Below are 14,212 nucleotides of genomic sequence, written 5' to 3'. Positions count from 1 at the left end.
AAAAAACTATGTGAGGTTTACGCTCTGTACAAAACAGGCTGGGCAAAAGTAAGGGTGGAAAAGCATGCGCAGTGTTTGAAAAAAAATTTCCCTGTATGAATGTGTAAGAGCTGCTTTGTGCAATCACATATGCACAGCTAAAATGAATACAAAGGGAGGATAAAACATTTCACAAACAGGAGGATGCTATACCTCTGTGCAGATTTTAAGTGACTACACAAGGAAAAAGACAGAAGTGATTTAGGTCAAACTAAAGCAATCATTGATACGGGATTCCTTTGCTACTTCTGTCTTTAAGCAAAGATGTTCCTCTACGCAAGAGGAAAACATGCTACACATATGCAAGCGGTATATTTAGTGACCCCCAGTGTATCTTCAGGGTTGTATAGACAGTGCTGAGCAAACACAAAAGGATTCAGCGCTTAAACTCAAGCTGCAATCTTCTCTGTATTTCTTCTGTTTATAAAATAGCCTTGAACTTGTATAAGCATTGACTTTTCCACAAGACACAGGAATTGCTGTATTTTGGTTTACTTTGCAAATCATCACTGACAAGAAAACATACTTAGCTTCATGGGATTTGAAGATACACATTAAAGAAGCTAAGGGAAGAAATGGCTTTGTTTATGCTCTCTCTATGTCCAGCCTACCGCTGGGAGTATCTCTACTGAAACTGATGTGAGAACTTCTGTGGGTGAGATCTGCATGTTTGTGTGAAGTGTAGATGCCTGAACTGATAACATAAATGACCACAACTTTTAAAGTTAGAAGAAATTTTCAAAGGTTTCTATGTGGAACCATGTGTTCATGCTTTTTCATTTCAACAAACATAACGTTGAGATATGGAAGGCATCAAAGCTCAATAAGCTTTTTTTCTGTTTATTTACATTCCCCTCAGATACACATTTTTTATTTAATATGGTAAAAAGCAAAGTTAACACTCTGTGCCAAGTTTCAGGCAAGTGTGAAATTTCAAGGCTTGTTAGGTTATTAAGCTTCTGAAATATGGCTTTATATTTATAAGAGAAGTGCTGACACAACCTGAACTCTGAGCAGTGGTAATGCCACCAGAACTGTACGTTCATATGCAGTGTGAAAAGCCCAGATTAGTTTAGTCTGATAAAATGAAGGATTTAAAACAGAACAAATTATTTCAAACAATTGTGTTTCTCCTGCTGTCATATTTGCAATCACATTTGTGTTTAAATGATGTGAAAACGTGGATCTATTTATATATTCTCAAGTTACACCCACAAAACAGGATCCTAGAGAAATTCTTGCAAACAGTATTTGCAAGAATACTACAGAAGTAGAAGCGTGTGTAGGTGTACGTGAATAGATAGATTATGCATATGCTCAACACATAATAGTCCATAATGCTGAAAATAATAAATTGTTTTGAATGTGTAGCAGAGGAAAGTGCATTTTGTATGGATTATCTGCCCTAGTTCCTGGTCTTATTTTTGGAAAGCAATCAGCTCTTCGTGAGAACTCAGCACCATGCTGAGCCACCCTGGGGCTTTTTGTGGCCCAGCCCTTCACTTTGCATTATCATCTGCTAGCAGCCATATCCTGTGCAGACTGATTCATTACGGCCAAGAAAGAGAGAGAACAGGAGACCCTCTGAATCCTGGGGTTTGAAACCACTCTAAGATCCTTTGCTCATCGTACGATATAAAGCTCGCTTTCAAATAAATTACCAGTCATTTTTGTCATTGACTATTCTGAATAACAACTTATTTTAAGATAATACGTTATTTTAACTCCAGATCTTTGCAAATCACCTTTACTTGAACACAGTTATATTTGTTTTCTGTGAAGCTGCAGCTCATGAAGTCAGAGATAATACAGTATGCTGAACTTGTATTTTTAAACTCTCAAAGGTATTACTTTTAAAATGGTATGTTTTCCTGATGCCTAACTTTTGAACACAAATAAGGAAATCCAAAATCATTACTATTACACTGTTTCTTTTATTTTCTATTACACTGTATTTCTGCAATATCTTGGTATCTCACAGCACTTTTAAACATGAATTTAAATGTAAGAACCGCTATAAGAATCTAGCTTTCAAGAATCTAGCTTTACACACATCCTCTTCAGGGATAAAATGACCAGAGCTAGTCCACAACTGGGCTGGGATGACAAATTTTAAACCTTGACTTCTAGCCTTCAGCATTAACTCCAATACTTTAAAAGTAAATTATGTCGCTTGATGTTTGTTTGTTTTATAGATGCAGTTTACAGGCAAATCTTTGTAGACAATCTTTTCATAAAGTCTCCTGTTTTGATTACAGCAATAGCAGGACATAAACTAACCTTGCATGCAAGCAAGTTGTGCGACACAGAGGCAGAAATAAAGTTGCTGAACTATGCTGACGTCCCTATCAATACTACTAAAGCAGGACATGAAGGAAGTACATTCATATGGTAGTAGAAGACCTGTCAAAAGGAATCAGTATGGGCAAGATCAGATAGTCACATTTATCTCCAGCGTAACATGGCTGATTACAGCTGAATTACAGTGACTTTAAATGTAAAAGTCAAATTCTTAAGCTAATTAAAATGAAGCCAATAAGTATTTCTGAAGTTTTTACAACTCAGTTCCTTCATGAAATACAGTATAATCAAGAAAAATTTGAATATATCTCTCTGACTCAAATGGAAATCGAAAAGGTGGAGTTCAATGGAAGCTGTGCTACTAATGATTCATAGGTTGTCATTTTACTATATCACTTATGATGTAAGAGGAACCAAATAAGAATGAATTGTGTTTGCAGAGACATTGTTATATCAATCCATGTTTCCCAAGGAATCCGAAGTTTCCCTGAGAACCCAAAATGGCCTGCAGAAGCTCTTCAGATGGACATCTGAAAAACACGCATCATTCACACGAAAGTTCAATATTATAATTTGCAGCTGTGGAGACCTTACACTGAGGATCTGCAAACCACTGAAGGCATTTTAGAGCTAATCAAGTAAGCAGGCAGTGCTAAAAAAACAGCAGCAGTAATAGCATCCAATAATCATACGATCGGCGGAGTTCAGCTATTTTTAGAAACAGCGTATTTTTAGAAAGTTTCCCTCCTATAAATAGTTGTCTTTTATGTTAAGCCAGATTTGCAAAAAGACTGTTTCTAGCTGAACAAGTCACTGCAGTGAGGGTTAAAACTCTTTCCTGACCTGATGAACTCTCCTTATTTTTATGTAAGAATAAGGAGACCACCTCAACAATATTCTAACATCAAAGCTTATTAAAGCATTTGGAGCAAGTGACATTGAAGTAGGAAAGGAATGAAAACATTATGCTCCAAATGAATTAAAACATTATGCTCCAAAAGAAATTATTATTTATCATGCATGATATTTTTACAGGAGATAAGCATCCTGATTACAGGGTGAGTGGCACCTTTTGACTGCATGTGGTATCCAAGGTATGAGGCTTTGCACCTTCACCTCGCCTGACCTACAGTTCTGTGATTCTGCTATTCTTAGAAAAGCCCTTGAAATACAGCAGCTTGTGTGCTAGCCAGGAGGCCTCAGCCTATTTAACAAGGCTCAACACCCCTCCTAACCTCCTTTGTCAAGGTAATCAGAGATTAATACGGTGATTAGGTGGCTTTCTTAAATGAGGTATTGTTTTATTTCAGCAATAGGAAAACTACAGTGCATAAAAGAAAGAAGATTTAAAACTAATCAAAAAAACTAAAAGCATATCTATTTCTCCTAGGACTCAATATGTCTCAAAAAGCTAGGAAATTCCAGCAGTTTCAAACCCTCTCCCCGCACACACCCTCATAGTCCCGGTAACCGTACTCTACCTTCTCCTTTCTTTTTCTGGCCTGTAGTATTCTGTCATCCTTAGCTCTTAGGTTTTGGTAGAACAGCTGTGTAAATACAGCTGGCACTAAGAAACTGTAATTGTCACAGTTAATGGCTCAGGATCATTATCTCTTACCTTCCTGACCTGTTCACAAGCAGGTATTTTGTCTGGAAGCACTGTCTAGCCTTCCCCTAGCTGATTTTTCTTCTTAGAGATTTTGGGTTTCCCTCTGAAGAAAATCAGGATATGAAAATACAGCAAATATGCTATGAACTAGGTCACAGACAGCACAGACCGATCACAGGGCAGCTTTCCCTGATCATTGCACAGGTGCCTCAGACCATGCACAGCAAGAACCAATGAAACAGGAGACAGACACAAAACTCAAGAGTCTGATTTGCTTCTCGGGATTTTTTTTTTCAGCCAGGCCTTTGAAAATGCATTTTTGCTTTTTTACAGCTAGTTTAAGATGGCTAACATTTTAAAGAAGCACCAGTTAACAACCGTATGTTAACCCTTCAATTTGTTCTCTGATCACTGCGTGAAACCATGTAACATCTCTACACACCTCAACACTACTCATTGCTAGGAATTTTAGGCTGTATATTTACCTTCAGTTTGAAAACACACACAGGAGACTACCCACACAGTTCTGAGTATTGTACTGCTACTAAAAATAACCGCAGCCTGCAGAGCATCGTGAAAGGGGCAGGCCTTCACCCCCATGGATCAGTCAGTAATCGGGAAAAAAAAAAAAAAAAAAAAAAAAAAAAAAAAAAAAAAGCTTTCCTCATCTCCCAGACTAAACAAAGCAGCAGACTATGCCGTACACAGCTCCCTAGACATCCCTTCTGGCAACAAGGACCAGCGATGGTTGTAAACGGTGACCCTCTCAAAAGATGAGTCATAGGACAGTAAAGTGAAAATACCAATCCAAGAAGCACTGACTCACTCCTAGATTTCTCTCTCAAAATAATTTAGTTAAGGCACATAGCATTCTGAGTACAGGTTTACAAGTCTTTGATAGCAATCTGCCTACAGCTGAATTAGGATGGCCCATTAGGGTTGATGCAGCATATCCAGATTCCCTACATTTTCCTTGCTCTGCTTTACCAAGCCCTTTTTTGTTGTATCAGTGCAGTACCTAAAACTTTCTCAAAGGCCAAGAGTTACACTGTTTTTCAACAAAATGTTTCAACTAGACACTAATTAACCTTCTGCTACCCATAAGCAAATCATCCAAGACCCTGATAAATCACCATAGAAACCCAGAGCTCCTCGTGGGCCCACTTGGGCCCGAAGGGCTCACTCATACCCGCAGGACACGCTGCCCTTAGCTCTTCACCAGCACCGTGACCCTGGCACCCAGTGCTGCAGGAGTTCATTATCCGGAAGCACTGCGTAATGCAGCACAGCGAGTGCCCAGCCAGGTCAGGTCTGGGAGCAGCAGTGTGTTATCTGGGTTACTCCCAGCTGCTTTATCCTGGGCAACAGAAAGTGGACTGGCTGGAGGTACTGCTTTCCACACAGAAAGGATCAGCTGCGTCTCAATACAACATGAAAGCTTAAAGAGAGAAAGGTTTCACCTCTCACTTTGCTGAAATTCAGTATTTAAAATTTTCAAATGTAAACGCACATTCAGCACAACATATAACAAAAGCCACACCACGAACTCAAGGAAGCCTCCCAGTTCTACAGTGCTGCTTGCTAGCTGAAGTAGTCATAAATTAAAACACAGCTATGCAGTTAGAGAAAAGAGATCAGATCCCGAGGGCTGGCTAACTTTAAGTGATTGTACATGCATAAACAGAGGCAATGCCATACTTGCTTTTGTAAGATAACTCAAAGACAACAATGATAAGGCTACAAGAAGTTGTGGTTTGTTCATTTTTAACAGAGGTGCACTGTTTTAAAATGCATTTCTGTATCTTCTTAAAGTAGAAGCAGTTTAAGACATTTAACTTATGAAATGGTCACTATCTTGAAAAACAAAGTATCTTTTGCAGTACATTTTAGTAAAATTTATTTTAAAACTTAAATTGTGCAACTCCAACACTGTAATAAAATTACATCCGCTTATTCAACTCCTGATTTTCCTATGCAAACAAGCATTTATTTAGGCCAGATCTATCAATTCAGTCTATGGAAAAGAGTGATCCCAGGGTGACAAAACTATGCCAGCAGAAACTCAAACACCTAAGGTAGCAATACTCTATTCCAAGTACTATTTTGTTTGTACTTGGCCACTTTGTCATATTAATTAAAAACAAACAAAGCAAAACAAAGAAAGTCTCACAGATTTGCAGATGTGGCAACAACCATATCTGATTATTTTACTCAAAATAGTTACTGTAATATCTAGTACAGAGAAAGATATAGCTTGTATGCAGAATTCACATTTGAAATTTTCTACTTCCAAGTCAATATTAAACATTCATACAGTAACAACTATACCATTTTAGATACACAGTCCTCTGCCTTCTTCCAATTCTTCCTCCAAAGTTGAGCGCTTGACTACAGACCAGTCATGTCTTTCTATCAGTTAAATTTTATGCATATAAGAGTTCTGGGAGACTGCCACCAATTAAACACTAGCACATTTAATACGCAGCACAGAATATGGTTGACCTTTCCAGGCAATATGCCTTTTCAACGATTTTTAATAAAAATCTAACGAATACCCAAAATGAAGCAGATTTTACTTAGTATCCTATAGTTTGCTTACCAGGTTAAGAAAAAAAAATAGCCTGTCACATTAGCTTCCTTAGCCTAGCACTAATGTGTATGTGACAGGAAGAAAAGTGTTAGACATTATATTGACTATGCTCTAGATTCATAGGGCTAAATATTACAAATATCCCTTTCACAAGGCTGTTAGTAACTGTCTACATCTTGATAATCAGTTACACAATTAGAACTCTAAGTACCAGGTTTTAGAGAGAGGTTTAAGCCTATCTTGTTTAATTCTTCTTTAAACCTAGCAATTTTGATTTGTAAGTTTCTAAGAGAGATTTGTTTTAGGCCTTTAACATAGGCAAAACTAATTAGAAGCTTTAATATCTCTTGCTATGTTCTACTCCCTGCCATAAGAACGGAAGAAGTTCATCCAAGGCTGACGTACATGTGAACCCTTCAGCCAGCTTAAGAAATGTGAGCCTACAGATGCTAAATTAAGTACCACCTGCATGTACACGACAAATGCCCAACATTTTGTCTCTTAAGCGTTACACATATCTCAAAATATATCCAGCCGCGCAAAAGATTTTTCAAATGGTGCAAAGATGGTAGTATTTAAGTCAGAAGTTTCTAATGCACACCACCACTTCAGAAAGAAGTCACTGCAGTTAATCATTTCTGTGAACATACCCACATGCCATTTGCATGTCTTTAATGAGATGCCTGCAATTTATAACACTGTCACATTTAAAAGTTTTGTTTTCAGTAGAAATAGTTTTATTGTTATTAGCATCAATACGTGCAGAGGCTGATGAGAACACATCACTGCACTACAAGAAGTCAGACACCTTCTCTCTGCAGACTTGTTTTGAATTGTTTATTGAGGTTTAAGAAGTCATCCACATTTCTATAAATATAGACATTACTTGAGTAAGTGACTTACAATGTCACCAGTGCAGGTACATATATAACCAACATACAAAAGCTCCACTGGAAGCTACTTCAGTTTATTCAAAAAGGACCAAGATGTCATAAAAAGAACAACAACAACAACAACAAAAGAAAGAGAACCAAAAAAACAGCTGTTACTTTCAGTTACTGAAGACACTAAAGTGCATTTTTGGTTACCTCCTGGACAAACAGCTGCTGGTTAAAAAAAAAAAAATTTAAAACATAATCAAAGTTACACTGATTGACATTCAGGTTTGTAGCTGTCATCCTCATGATACATGGCAGTAGGTAATAAAAACGTATTACTTTGCTGACTGAGTAAGAGGAAGAAATAGGTTTTACTTTTTTTTTTTTTTATGGTATTTCCAACAAAAGTCAAAAGAGAATCTAACATTCTGATGATTTTTTTACAGCACCACTAAAGTTAGTCTTTAAAATCCAGGCTCTGTTTTAGCCCTTTTAATCACTAGCCACGTATCTAAAGAGTCACTTGAAGCTCTGTACCAGTAAGAAAAAAAAAAAAAAAAATCTCCCTTTTCTGTCAAGCACTATCCTGCCCAGTTAACACTGTTTGCACACTCTGTAAACAAGAACAGCTTAAAGCATAATTAAAGCAGAACACAGGCCCATCTTAAAATCTTCTTCCCCACTCCCCACCCCCATAGTGTCAAATGTTTTGAGTGTATAAAGCATGAACACATCCTAACCACAAAATACTTTAAAAGTCACAATTAAAAAAAAAAGTGTATGTTGAAAGTGACAGAGCAATACCGCTTTAATAAAAAGGGTATTTTGGGGAGACACAAGATGTGCTCTGCTAAGTTTAACCCTATCTTTACTTCCTTATGATTTAGTTTTATTGCCAAAAAATGTCACCAACAGAGCTAAAAATGCTGCACTGGTTACAACCACAACAGCCAAAGCTGCTCTTTGCAACTCCCTTACTGCAATTAATTTACTCTTAAATTGACAGCATGAAGACATGATACTCATCATCCAAAAATAAATTAAGAACTTTGAGTAAATTTCTTAGTGATATACAAGTACTTTAAACCTGATTAGCACTGTATAATCATGGCTACTTCTAAAAAATAAAATCCTTACATACCAAAACATGCTATATGTTGGGAAACCACTTTTTCATGCTCCAGCATGTTGTTTATATTTTACTTGTCAAACAAGTCTTTATCAGCTGAAGAAGCCAGAGCACTGGAGTTTCAAGTATTTGAACTGAACATGATTCAAATTCAAAAGTGCCAAATTAAAAAACTACGCATGTAGCCAAGCTTTCATAGAATCCTGAAATAAGATAAAAACAGCCTCTTGAAATAATGGATTACTAGCTCCATACATGTTTTTAAAGCTGTATAATGTTCACCTAAACACTCCACTTACGAGCATTAGCAGTTTAAAAACACAGAACACCTTCAATGTAAATTGCTTGCAGAGGGTACCCTCAAACATATGAATACAACACTAAGCAAAAAAACCCTCGTCTTATTTGGCTATTTAGACATCCATGTCACATTTACCCACCCATCCATTTCCTGGTAGTATTACATTATCTATTAGGGCTTCTGAAATAATGCAGAGCCTTAAAACTCAGAAGAGACTATCAAAAAAAAAAAAGAAAAAAAAAGAAAGAAAAGAAAAAAAGAAAGAAAGAAAAAAGTTCCATAACTGCACAGCCTTCCACAAGGCAAGGCTGTGCAACCAATTGTTTAATATAACTAAGCTTAACGGCATCCAAACAAGCAGGCCTGGGTTTGGAAGCTGTCTTATGTCAAATTTTGACCGTGTAACTACTCTAAAAGAGAAAGGTCAAAACAGAACTCATCTCTTTTTTTTCTGCTGTCTCAACATTTTCCTTCGCTTAATTATCATATCATGTAATTTTTCCAGTCCCTCTTTGAGTCCATCTCCAATGATTGCACAGGTAGGCTGCAAATGCCAGGGAGTAGAAGAACTCAGCTCACTCATTGCTAACATTTTCTCAATTTCAGTGAGAGAGAGAGAGTTTCTCAAGTCCTGTTTGTTAGCAACTATAAGCACAGGCACTCCTTGATTTTCTGATATCCTAGTAATTTTATGAAGTTCTGTTTTGGCTTCCTCCATCCTCTCAACATCAACAGAGTCCACCACAAACACAATGCCGTCGGTGCACCTCGTGTACGACTTCCACAGGGGCCTCAGCTTCTCCTGGCCGCCCACATCCCAGAAGTGGAAAGTGACCGTCTTCGAGTTACCCAGCGTCACCTTGATCTTCTCCGTATTAAATCCTTTAGTGGGGACAGTGTTGACAAACTCGTTGAACTGCAGCCTGTAGAGCACGGTCGTCTTCCCAGCCGAGTCGAGCCCCAAGATGACAATGTGGAAGCACTGGAAGGAAGGCAGGCTGGACAGGATCGGCGTCTGGTCCGAGAGTCCATTCCCCATTGCCAGACGGGAGGGTGACAGCAGGCTGCCGCGAGCAGAGGCTGGATCGCCGCAGCGACAGGCGCAGCCACGCCACACTCGGCCCCTGCCGGGACAAAATCAGTGTGAGCCCCCGGCTGGCCACGGTTTCGCGGTGGCCGCGCGGATCCGCCGCCGCGCCCGGACACCTCGGGCCGCCACCCTCCCGCGCCCTTCCCCGCGGCCGCCGCCCCGCAGCGCCGCGGCCGCCGCCGACACTGCAGCTCGCCGCGCACCTGCGCCCCTCGCCGCTGCCGCCGCCCCGTCAGCGCCGCCGCTGCCGCCTACCGCTTCGCTTCGCTGCGCCGCCGGCCCGTCCCTCAGCGCGGGGCGGCGAGAGCAGCCCGCGCCCCCATGCCCGCGCGCCGCCGCCCCGCACGCGCGCGCCCCGCGCCTCCTCCGCCGCCGCCGCCGCTGCTGCGACTCCCCCGCATCTGGCGGCGCCGCGCCGCCCGGCCCGCGCCTAGCCCCACTCGCCCCGCCCCGCGCCTCCGATTGGCCCCGCCGCGCGGCGGGGGCGGGGCGCAAGGCCGGCTCCGCAGCGCCCATTGGCCGGCGGCACCGCGGAGGCTGCAGTCACCACCCTGACGCCGGGGACAGGGTGGGGGGGCCGCTACCTTGGCAGCTGCGGGGGTCACCGCTCTCCGCCCCACACGGTTTCGCAACCTGAGCGCGCCAGTTCCTCCCTCCCGCCCCCGCGGGCGGAGTCGCTGCCCAGCGTGGCCCCCCCGCCGGAGGCTGCCTCGCCCTCGGCGTGACCCAGCTGCCGCGCGGGCCACGGCGGGGGCATCCGCGCTCCCCCGCGCCGTGGGCGGTAGCGCCCCGCCGGCCCTAGCGCCCCGCCCCTCCGCCTGAGGCGCGCGCACTCATTGGGTCCGCCGGCTGCCGCTCAAGTGAGCGTCCCGCCCCCGGCTGCGGGGAGGGAGGAGGGCGGCTGCGCCTCTTCCGCGCCCCGCCCGCCGCACCTGCGCCGCGGCCGTGGGGGCGCTTCTCCGCCTCCCCGCCTGCCCCCCCCACCCCGAGGGACCGCGGACGGCTTCCCCGCCGCTGCCTGCCCCAGGAATGCCTCCCCGGGCGGGAGCGCCGCAGCCCCGCCACCCCCGAGCGGGCAGCGGGCGCCGCCTCAGCTCTCCACTCGTCGAGCTGCTGCGTCATTGCCCCACCCCGCCGCCGGCCTCTCCCATTGGCGGCGCGCGCCTTCCCGTCTCCTAGCAACGCGCCTCGAACGCAGCTCGCGGGCCCTCTTCCCCTGGCGGTGACCCCGCTGGCCTGCGCACGTGACCTGCCATGCCCTTCCCCACGCACCGGCTGCTCCGCGGCGCCCCGCCCCGCCGCGCGGGCAGGCGGGCCACGTGACGAGCCGCGCCCCCGCCCCGCCCCGCCGAGCCGTTGGGCTGGCGCGCGGCTGTGGCGGCGCCGTGAGGGCAGGTGCGGCTGCCATGGCCGTCGGGGCGCGGCTCTGGGGAGGCCCAGGGGAATCGTGCTTCAGGGCGGCTAGAAGGGTTGCAGCGCGGTCGGGAGCGCTGCCAGCGCCTCAGCTGGTGCCTTACAGCTCTTGCTCTCTTGGTGTAGCACAGCAGCTCGTTAATCTCCGGGCCGGTATCCTGCCTCAGTGGCTTTAGAAAAGCCTGATAGTATCCTTGGTCCCTCGCCTGGGATCCCTGCAGACTCTCATCTCCGCCATTAAGCTTAGTTATGTTAAACAGTCAGTTGCACAATATAAAGGGGCGGGAAATCCTTTGAAAGGGATGAGCAAACTCTCACCACTTTTGTGCGAGTAAGAGGTGCTAGGCCCCAGGCCCACAACGTGTGCTTGTCCTGTTCTTGCCTTTCGGGTGTCCCTGTGAAGCAGGGAGCTAAAGGGACCAGGAGGAGCTGGGAACACCTGAGCAGATATACATGGTCTACTTATTTGCGTATACGTAAGGTGTGAGCAGTACCTAGGTCTTAATACACATAGAAATCATCTAGGCCAGTTATTAGGATGAATTTTCACAGCAGAAGGATATGCTAAGTACTTATGCATTTTAATCAGTAAGCTAGATCTGAGCAATAAAATCTTCCAAAGTCAGAACTAATTATTGATTTCTAATAAGCTGTTTTAGTACATTACTGTTTTTTTATAGCATATGGAGCATTAGACAAGGCCCAGAGCTGTATTTTGATTCGGATATTTTTGCTATTCTATTTCTTTCCATCACTACTTGCTTAATGTTTTTGCCACTGTGGTCTTTACACAACTGTGACAATGTGGATGGTTTCTTCTGCATATGTTGGATGTACACAGGCTCAATCTAAAGTGTCTGTAGCATAGAGAAGGATCAGATCCACTGATTTAAGAGCAGTGCATACCAGTAAAGTCTTCAATATATGACCCTAATGACAAATTCAAGAAGTCATTAATAAAAGCATATGGTTAACTACTAACTAAAGCTGTTGTTCTACTAAAATCTACTGTTCTAAGTGTGTGCTTTCCCTACCAAAATCAGTGCAAAGAAGAGAATCTGTAAATTCTCCTCACAGCTAAATCTTTTCACCTTTGGGGTTCCAGCAGAAGTAGAACAGTGTCATTTTCAATATTAATCTTGCATCTTTTCTAGAACACTTTTAAACTTCTTGATGTGACTGCTGAAAATAAATATTTTAAAAATATATAGAAATAGTGTATATATAAAAGTCAGTTATAGTTTTTTTTTTCCTTTGGAAGCATTGTACTTTATATTGTAAGTCATAAAGAATTATATAATATAGAAGTAGTTTAATAGTAAAAGGGTATTGTATAGCAACAGAAATTCCATAGTATGGTGTAGGCAAGATTTCATGTTACTAAAGTATTAAGTATTGTGTCCTGCTAAAAATAGCAAAATTCTCATTTACTTAGATCTGAGATTAATATTTAACTGGTTTTATCTTTGTTACTTAATTACATCCTGATCTTGCAGATGATTCTCTTTGGAGGAAGTGGCCTGTTTGTAAAAGAAGGTGGGTTTACATCCGTGGAAAAAAATGGGGTAATCTACTGCCACTGAAGTTCACTAGTAAGGCTTCTGATCTGGCACTCTTTTACATTATCTTTGCATAGCTTAAAGAAAAGCAAAGCATAGAGAAGCATTTGTAGTGACAGTAGGATAGAGCCTTAATTATTTCAGGGAAGGTCTTCAGTTACTTAAAATTGGTGGAAATGAGATACCCTGTTAAGGAATGTTACTACTGATAATAAATTTATTCATAAAACTCCACAAGATGAAATAAATCAAACTGACCTTTATCTCCGCCTACCAAATTATAATATTCCTTATTTTTAATGAAAAAATAAGCCTATTAGGTATTATAGCCTTACAAATTTTTATGTCTCGTATGAAGATCTGTTCACACTTTAATACAGTTTTATTATAACCATCTATTTAAAACAAATTCCACAGGGAAGATATGGGCCAGCTACTGTCTTATTGGAGGTATTTTAATTTTTAATCATAAAATGCAGAAAGGTTGCCTTTGTCTATTGCTCTGTTGAAAAACAAGCGATACATAAGAATGGATTTTGATGCCCTTGAAAAGGGAGAGATACAGAACTGCTAATTTTGTAGAATGTAGTATTTATAGTAATAATATAGACACCAGGGTGAAGAAGGAACGTCTCCTAGATTATGTGTTTCTCTGGAAGAAGAGTTTTATGATATTGAGGGGATCGTTAAAGGATTAAGATTAGAGAGAAATGAATATCTAGCAAAATAAGAATAGCAATATCTGTAAATGTATAGATGAAAATGATACACACTTTATCTAGAAAATAACTAGAGAAGTAGATTGTTATATTTCTCTTTATGTCTCTACACTTAATTTGTCTCATCTGCCTGCTGTAACTTGCTGTAAACTGAATTATGAATTATCTGGGGCAGGAACTATTTTCCATTGCAATTCTTCTTAGTGTTTAGCACCTTGATCTTAATTAATGCCTGTAGGCATTACTGCAAAACAACTATTAAATAACAATCCAAGCTGATCAATTCCTCCCATATACTTCATGCTACTTTAGAAGTTGAATTTGCAGACCAGGCAGGTGTTCCAGGTGTTGGGAATGGACTAATACTATCTAAATTAGTGGGAGGGTAAGAAAGTTGACACATTCAACCCCTGATAATTGAGGATAAGAGTGAAGCAAGGCTTAGATTATCCTTTAGAAGACTTGAATGATGGTGCATAGCTAAAAGTATACTTACTGCGTTTTCAAGTATGTAGGTAATTGAGGAAGGAGGAGAGTTATTTAGATGACAGGTGAACATAATTGCAAAGTACAGCACGTACATG

At 42.0% G+C, this 14,212-nt stretch overlaps 1 protein-coding gene across 2 annotated transcripts; it reads right to left on the bottom strand.

Annotated features, from left to right (window-relative positions):
* Window positions 1–7,362: 7,362 nt before the first annotated feature.
* ARL4A (ADP ribosylation factor like GTPase 4A) lies at window positions 7,363–10,288 on the bottom strand. Of its 2 annotated transcripts, none has more exons than XM_062567778.1 (2): window positions 10,141–10,288; window positions 7,363–9,971 (listed from the first exon to the last, which is right to left on the bottom strand). In XM_062567778.1, the coding sequence occupies exon 2, from the start codon at window positions 9,884–9,886 to the stop codon at window positions 9,284–9,286; it is 603 nt and encodes a 200-aa protein (XP_062423762.1). In that variant the 5' UTR covers window positions 9,887–9,971; window positions 10,141–10,288; the 3' UTR covers window positions 7,363–9,283. The 2 variants fall into 2 exon arrangements, with proteins under 2 accessions (XP_062423762.1, XP_062423761.1); XM_062567777.1 differs by having other exon boundaries at window positions 10,193–10,288.
* Window positions 10,289–14,212: the final 3,924 nt, after the last annotated feature.

The sequence above is a fragment of the Rhea pennata genome, chromosome 2, assembly GCF_028389875.1.
Source record: "Rhea pennata isolate bPtePen1 chromosome 2, bPtePen1.pri, whole genome shotgun sequence".
NCBI lineage: Eukaryota > Metazoa > Chordata > Aves > Rheiformes > Rheidae > Rhea > Rhea pennata.
The sequence above is the reverse complement of the archived record's forward strand: the minus strand, read 5'-3'. Positions and strand labels throughout refer to the sequence as shown.